Source organism: Asterias amurensis, chromosome 22, assembly GCF_032118995.1.
Source record: "Asterias amurensis chromosome 22, ASM3211899v1".
NCBI lineage: Eukaryota > Metazoa > Echinodermata > Asteroidea > Forcipulatida > Asteriidae > Asterias > Asterias amurensis.
Genome location: NC_092669.1, coordinates 12,919,937 through 12,927,128, shown reverse-complemented (window position 1 = coordinate 12,927,128; position 7,192 = coordinate 12,919,937). Strand labels below are relative to the sequence as shown.

The window sequence follows — 7,192 nt, the reverse complement described above, 5'->3', positions numbered from 1 at the left end:
ACTCATTCATTTATATATAGCTCAAAATCGAAATGTTATATGTTTTATATTATTTCCATAATACAATTTGAAATGATTTCCTAACTAACTAGTTTTATTTTTTTAAAGGAAATTAACAATTATTTTTAATATTACTAATTTAATGAAAGCATTTATTTAATGAATTACACTGACTTGTATAAATAAATGACTAATATCTACAACCCATACAGTACAGGAGAGGTAATTCACTTGTTGGTGAAGAAGCTTCACAAACATTAGGCAAAGATAATGTTGCGGGGTCGAGCAATCTGTGAGTTTAGCCCTGGGAACAAGTGAACCTCCTCCAAGTCGATGTTTTAAAGTGTTACTCAGCTAAATTTTGCCGAAAAGCGGAGTGCAATCCAAGAATTATGGCTGCTGAAACGGTTTATAAACGGCCTCCTATAAGAGGAGAAAATGAAGATAATTCCTCTAAAATTGGTGAGTAATAAAACTAACTATGAAGGTATCATTTGTGTAACTTTTGTTTAAAACAATGGTGATTTAGGGGTGTAAATAATCAGACTTCTGAACTGTACATCATTCAACTGGTTATGGATGGAATGATGAAATTGACCACCTGACATTTTTAGATGGTCACATGTTCACTGCATGATGACAACAAAGACCGGATACAGTAAACACCGACTCATAAACAAAGATAACTACATGTGAACATAACTAGCTCTTCTTCTTCCTGTCTACCAATGCTTTGCAATGGTAATTTTTATAATACTACTGTAATAAATAGGCTACTTTTATAATTATATATGCAGTAATTTTAATTAAAATAATTAATAGGGGGAGAAATTGCAATTTATTAATAAAAGTAAGCCCAAGGCAAGGCCAAATTGTTCAAGAATCTCAGTTTTCTATAGGCCTACTCCACCAACCATTGGCCACTGTACTCTCTTTTTAGTTTAAGTTATTTATGATTAGGAAATCATATTAATTAGACTTAGTGTTAAACAATTATTAAATAAAACACAATAGCAGTCATGCAGTTATGATAAGTTGTAAGGTGCTGGGGGGGGGGGGGGGGTGGTGAATTGTACATCTTTCTTTCAAATTTAACGTTTGTTCAAATCTATTTTTAAAACCTGCAGACGAATCACCACCTGATGACCAGCCGGGTAAAACGACCAGATCTTTCATTATTCTTGCTCTGATATTCATCTCAGCATTAGGTTTTATGACATTTGTTTACTACAGTTTCCCACAATTGGATCCGTAAGTATTAAGTTAATTTTTTAAAAATCAACAGTATAAAATTATAATTGGAATTGGACTATGTAACATTGAATCGACTGAACTGTGGTAATGTTGCAAATGTCGTACATGTAGTAGACTTGTAATAATCCAAGTTCCAATTCCAATTATAACTCTATGCTATCAGGGTCCTCGCCATGATTTTTTTAAACTGGGAGGAATTTGGGGCAAACATTTGTAGTTTGGCCAAATGAAACCAAGTTGAAACAATGCATGCCTTGAAATAACCCACAGCACATGCAGCAATTGCAGTAGTGCTGATGGTGCCCTGTGGTTTTTGCTATTGTGCCCTTTGCAAGGGCAAGGGCACCCACCAGGCATGTTCCTCTTGGTGAAGGGCACCCTTTGAGGAAATTGAAAATTACTACTGGAGCATTTCAAGGGCACCAAGGCAATACGAGGGGGCATGGAGGCATTGCCTTCGTTGTCTTCTGAAGTACCAGGCCAACTAACATTTTTCTCCTAGAAGTTCCCTGTTACCAGTGGAAAATTGCTGTGTTCTTTCAAGAGTGAAGTTCAAGACCTTTCATTCAATGATCACACCTTGCACATATTCGCTAGCTTGTTCATTGAAGAATGCTAACCATCTAAATGTTTGTTTTTTTCTCTGCAGAGACGAGGTCCAGTACATCAAACTGCCAAGAGATATTGAAGATGCCAAAGCACTAGGAAGAGTCTTATCTCGCTATAGTAAAACGTACTACGTCACCGTCTTAGTGGCATTCTTCGTAACTTATATATTGTATCCTTTTGTATCTTGAGTTCAAAGCATTTTGAATCAATTAGTTTGTTTGTTTGTTGATTTGTTTTTTGAAGGGGGTAGCCTACTTTGTTTAAAAATGCTTTTGATGTGACAACAAAGTCCATAAGAGATTGTAAGGTAATGCAAAAGTCAAAAACAGTAATATTCAGAGGGAAAATATTCCTCCTACTTGGGTCTTATTTCCAATATTTTTGACCTTGGATAATTCAGAACAACCAGCTTTCTCCAGAAGACGAGCGAAAACCAGCGGTTCTTTTCAGAACCTCCCCAACTCATTAGAGATAGTCATTACATGGTGTTACCGCAAACCTTTCCAATAACTATGATGAAATAGCTTGAAAAAGTCTATTATGTAAAGCCTCCACCATACAGATTTACTCAATAATATTGTCCTTTTTTCCCAGGGACCAAATATCATGGCTGAATTAATGAAGAGATAGCAATTAAGAAAAAAAAAAAAATGATTGTATCTTGTATTCCTTAGCTGTTTTTAGTTTACAGACATTTGCAATTCCAGGCTCCATCTTTCTCAGCATTCTGTCTGGGTTCTTATTCCCATTCCCTCTTGCATTACTCCTGGTTTGTTTGGTAAGTACCACTAAATAAATGGCATCATTAAAAGCTTTTTATTAAAATTGTTATGGGTAGCAACTATTTTTTGTCCATAACCACATGATACAAAGTGAAATGATTCACGAAATGTTTTATACTATCGAAAGCTGCTGTACTTCTATGCAAGGAAGTTTTTCTAAAAGAAAATTTCCTAAGTCACTAAAATGGAAATAACAAAATGGTTTGTTTTTGTTCTTTTTAATCTGCAGTGTTCAGCCATCGGAGCGTCTAATTGTTATTTAATATCCTACCTCGTCGGTGTACGCCTTGTTATGAAGTATATACCAGAGAAAGTAGAAAGTTGGTCTAAAACGGTGAGTTACGCGACTTATTTCATAGCGATTAATGTTTTCAATAACCAACAGTAGCTACCAAAACACTCGTTTGTTCACTATTGTGTTTTTTTTTTATCCAAAAACAACGTCAGATAGAAATCTTTTGAGTAATCGTTTCCGTTTGTACTTTGTGAATTGTTAGAAATGAAATGAAATTAAAACTTTGCAATAATTTTTGCAGCAAAAAAAAGCAGATGGCTGTACAGGAAAGATAAAGATCTTCATTTTGAATTTTTGTTTCTCATTTTGACATTATTTGTTAGAGAACAAGGGCAGGGTTTAAGTTTTAAGCTTCGGGCCAGTTAACTAGTATTTACCGGAATAGTCCGGCTGACTTGAATATTTCCATTGAATAAATGAACCTCCTTGACGAAAAACATACTAATTGTGTAAAATTCAATTGTGTTGATTTTTGAAGCATACATAATACCATAAGACAAAGATCTGTGGCAGCAACATAAACAGATCTTTGATGCTCTGAAAAAAGTTGTTTCAATACTTAATTGATATTAGGGATTCTGTAAATCTTTCCTCTAAAGTTTACTTTGTTGAGTGCAGTGTAGATGGATCAAGTTATAACAAAGTTCTAATATACATTATTATTTCCTTTTTGTTTTCCAGGTTGCCAAACAGCGAGAGCATCTGCTGAACTATATTATTTTTCTACGAATCACGCCGTTTCTACCTAATTGGTTTATCAATATTACCTCACCGGTCCTCAAGGTTCCCATTACACCATTCTTCATTGGGACTTTCTTAGGTATGTCAAGCGTTTTTGTTAGTTCATACATTAATGTATCTTTTATAAAAAATGATATCTGAAATAAAAAGTCCCTGGCTACCGCTTCCAAGGTTATATCGTAACTTGGGTCTGATCCCCGGCTACCTAGCAGTTATTAATAATAATAATAATACACGGTTTTTATATAGCGCTTTTTCACGGGGTGTCTCAAAGCGCTTCCGACATTATTACCCCTGGTCACTGGGCCTTAAATCATTCCTTAAACCACTAGCTCCCTGGGGAGTATACAGCCTGTGCGACAATTATATGCGCTACATGGCTAAACCAATCACAAGAACCATCTCTGCCCTCACAGGTACCCATTTACCCCTGGGTGGAGAGAAGCAATTATAGTTAAGTGTCTTGCTCGGGGACACAAGTGTCACGACCTGGATTCGAACCCACACTCTGCTGAACAGAAGCATCAGAGCTTGAGTTCGGTGCTCTTATCCACTCGGCCACGACACCCCGGTTGTATGGCTTCTGACTTGCATCCCGAACCAAGAGTAGGGGTGCTCATCTTAAATGAGGATGAAGCTCTCAGAGGTTATGGTCACTTATAAAACATACATTGTTAGTACATCATGGCTAAATAATGATCTTCTCTTGTGTTTTTTCTAGGAGTAGCTCCCCCGTCATTTGTAGCAATTCAAGCCGGAACTACTTTATATGACTTGAGTCACTATGGAGACACTGTATCATGGACTTCAGTTATTGTTTTAGCCGTACTAGCTATTGTGTCTATATTACCCGTTATATTGAAAAATAGATTGGGCAAGAAATTTGAGTAATAATTAACCTCTGATTATGTTATATAACACCCGTTTCAGACAGGCGCTCTACAGTCACGCCAAAACCAAATTCTGAATTAAGTACATGAAAAGTTTGGTTTCTGAAATAGTTAAGAATGACTGGACGCGCTAGAAGGCGAATGATCGACAGTTGCAGTCATTCGGAATGACTCTGGAGCAACTTGGTTTCAGACGTCGATCTTGTCATATGAGCCAAGCCAAAGTAAATGTTATGTTTAGTTCGCCTGTCTTAAACCAAAATTTATTTTGGTTGACCTAGAGTCGCTTCTAATCTATTTGGTTCGGCGTGACTCCGACACGCCTGTCTGAAACGAGTGTTGTTCAACAAGGTTATTTTATTACGGATGCGTTTTCGTTCAATGGCCAGCGATCCACCAAGCAAGTTCAACTGAAACAGTTACTGAAGTAGTAGCTGAAGTATTACGAAAAGTCTGCAATAAAAAAAAAGGTGAATTCTATTTGTAAAATTTGGATTAGAATGTTGTAAATGAGGACTTATTAATCTTAATCTATGGTGTATCACTACGTCAATTATTACTTTATGTTAGCCCCCAACCTTGGCCCAAAGTAGAACAAAGTCATTGAACTTAACTTGGATCATTTGTGTTTATCTGTCGTTTACTCCTGTTGTTTATTTATTTGTGATGAATAGTATTAATATTGATATATTTAGGTGCATTTTTGTTTTTGGTGGGGGTTTTTTAGGGGGAAGGAGAAGTAAAAGATAGGTGCGTAATATTTTCATTTGGTTAACATTTTGCCGCGTCACTGCAAATACTCTATGCAGAAATGTTGTATCTCAGCGTATGTTCGTTTAGTGTGTACATTCCGGTAATTTCAAACTAGATAATGTTTTGACATTTTCAAAACTGCCTGTAATTTGAATGCTATTTTAGGAGATACGTTTTGCACTGGCGGTATGGTTATTTAACTGAATTAAAAATTTAACTTTTTTAGTTTGTAGGCCTCTAGTTTAAGAACCTGGATGTAAATGGGAAGCAGAAGCGCTATATTTTTCAGTATTGCATTCACGCTTATGTGACAATTAACTTAGTACACATCCGTTTAAACCAAACACTTTATATTTAACTGTAATAGTAGCAGTGTTACTAATATCAATATCTTAATAATATTAATATCAACATAATACCACCCTTTAAAGTATATATATGTACCGGTTAAAGTCATATAGTTATTTTTAATGACACCGAGTAATTGACCTATATGTGGATTCCAGGTAAAATGGATTACATTTTGAGTACATGTACTAAGATCCAGTCAAAAAGATCAAAAGCTCAGGATGGTATGGAAAGGGGATAGTATATTAAAATATGTAGAAAATGCATTCTTTCTATGTGAAACTTAATTCAACTATTTATGTGTAGATCATAAATGGTGATGGCCATCAATATTAATGTATTTTGTTATAAATTATTAGTGTATTTGTGTAGTCATTATTTTAAAAACATTGTGTTGTGTACATTAAACTTTTCTTATAATTAATGTACAACATATTTAAACTGTACCGATTATGTATCGGTATAATACTAATAAATTTTCAAAAGTTGATGTAAAATTTTGGATGTCTCCATTTTGTTGTCCTAAGACAGTCATTCTAAACAGACGGGACCATGTAACGTTTGCTTACAAAAAAAATGATTCGTACATTCTTGGGCATTTCCTGGCAGGCAAGATACTACACTCTTCATGTGAGAAGTTTTAGCTTTTGTGTCATAAACTCAGGAGTTGTTAAATTTGCATCGGGATAGTTATGTGTTGGCACTTTACACTATAAGTTCTTTCCCGAGTTCTGTGAAAAAAATCACATGCATATTACTTGGATGGGGTTTGAACCCTCAACCTTTGGAATTCTAGAGCAGTGTCTAACCAACTAGACTACCAAGATTGCCCGGTGGCTAGAGGTAGATTGAACTCAATGTTTTAGTAGTGCCTACTGCAAGAGTTATAAAACTGTTGTACAAGTTTGTTGATTTACATTACGAGGTAGTTCATCGGTTGCGTTGGATTAGCTTCCCTGGGTCCACCTCGCAGTGCTCACTCAGGTGAGCCCCTGACAAGAGCTAATTGAACGATCACACTCGCCCTCTCGTGGTAACGCCATGCCCCTCGGGTCACCCCCAAGTGACCCACTCCACAAGCAGGCACTGGGAGATGACCTGAGTGAGCCCCTGGAATGACGTCAAAGCTATTCAAACGCAGCGGGGGCACACCCGGGTCGACCCAGGGAAGCTAAACGAACGCACCCATCGGGAGTATGGTAAACTACTGTATAGGTGCTGTATCAATAATAACTTCATAGCCACAGACATTTCATGAAAGTTTCAACTACACACATTCCTCAATGTATAATGAATTCATATTTTTAATATCCTTATCATTCATACTGATAAACCTGCAAGCATGCAACACTATATTCACATGAGATATACCAAAAACAAATAGAGCATTGCGAGAAAGCAAAACATTAAGCTAAAACAATTTATATTATAAATGCTTCATGTTAAACTTTCCACAATTTTGACTTTTGATCAGAGCCCATTTTTATGGCTTTCCATAAGCAAAGAATCAGCGCTTAAGC

At 36.1% G+C, this 7,192-nt stretch overlaps 1 protein-coding gene across 1 annotated transcript; it reads left to right on the top strand.

Annotated features, from left to right (window-relative positions):
* The first annotated feature begins 364 nt into the window (after positions 1-364).
* Positions 365-6,141, top strand: LOC139953676 (transmembrane protein 41B-like). Its single transcript, XM_071953184.1, has 7 exons — positions 365-462; positions 1,128-1,251; positions 1,904-2,032; positions 2,548-2,641; positions 2,875-2,979; positions 3,622-3,760; positions 4,403-6,141. Exons 1-7 carry the CDS (start codon positions 393-395, stop codon positions 4,570-4,572), a joined length of 831 nt encoding a protein of 276 aa, XP_071809285.1. The 5' UTR covers positions 365-392; the 3' UTR covers positions 4,573-6,141.
* The last annotated feature ends 1,051 nt before the right edge of the window (positions 6,142-7,192 follow it).

What these genes read in the sequence shown, in the direction of transcription:
- LOC139953676 (XM_071953184.1), top strand. Translation starts at nt 393, where the DNA reads ATGGCTGCTGAAACGGTTTATAAACGGCCTCCTATAAGAGGAGAAAAT. An exon ending in CATTACTCCTGGTTTGTTTG is followed by an intron (nt 2,642 to 2,874) that starts GTAAGTACCACT and finishes TTTAATCTGCAG; the next exon opens with TGTTCAGCCATCGGAGCGTC. An exon ending in TAGAAAGTTGGTCTAAAACG is followed by an intron (nt 2,980 to 3,621) that starts GTGAGTTACGCG and finishes TTTGTTTTCCAG; the next exon opens with GTTGCCAAACAGCGAGAGCA.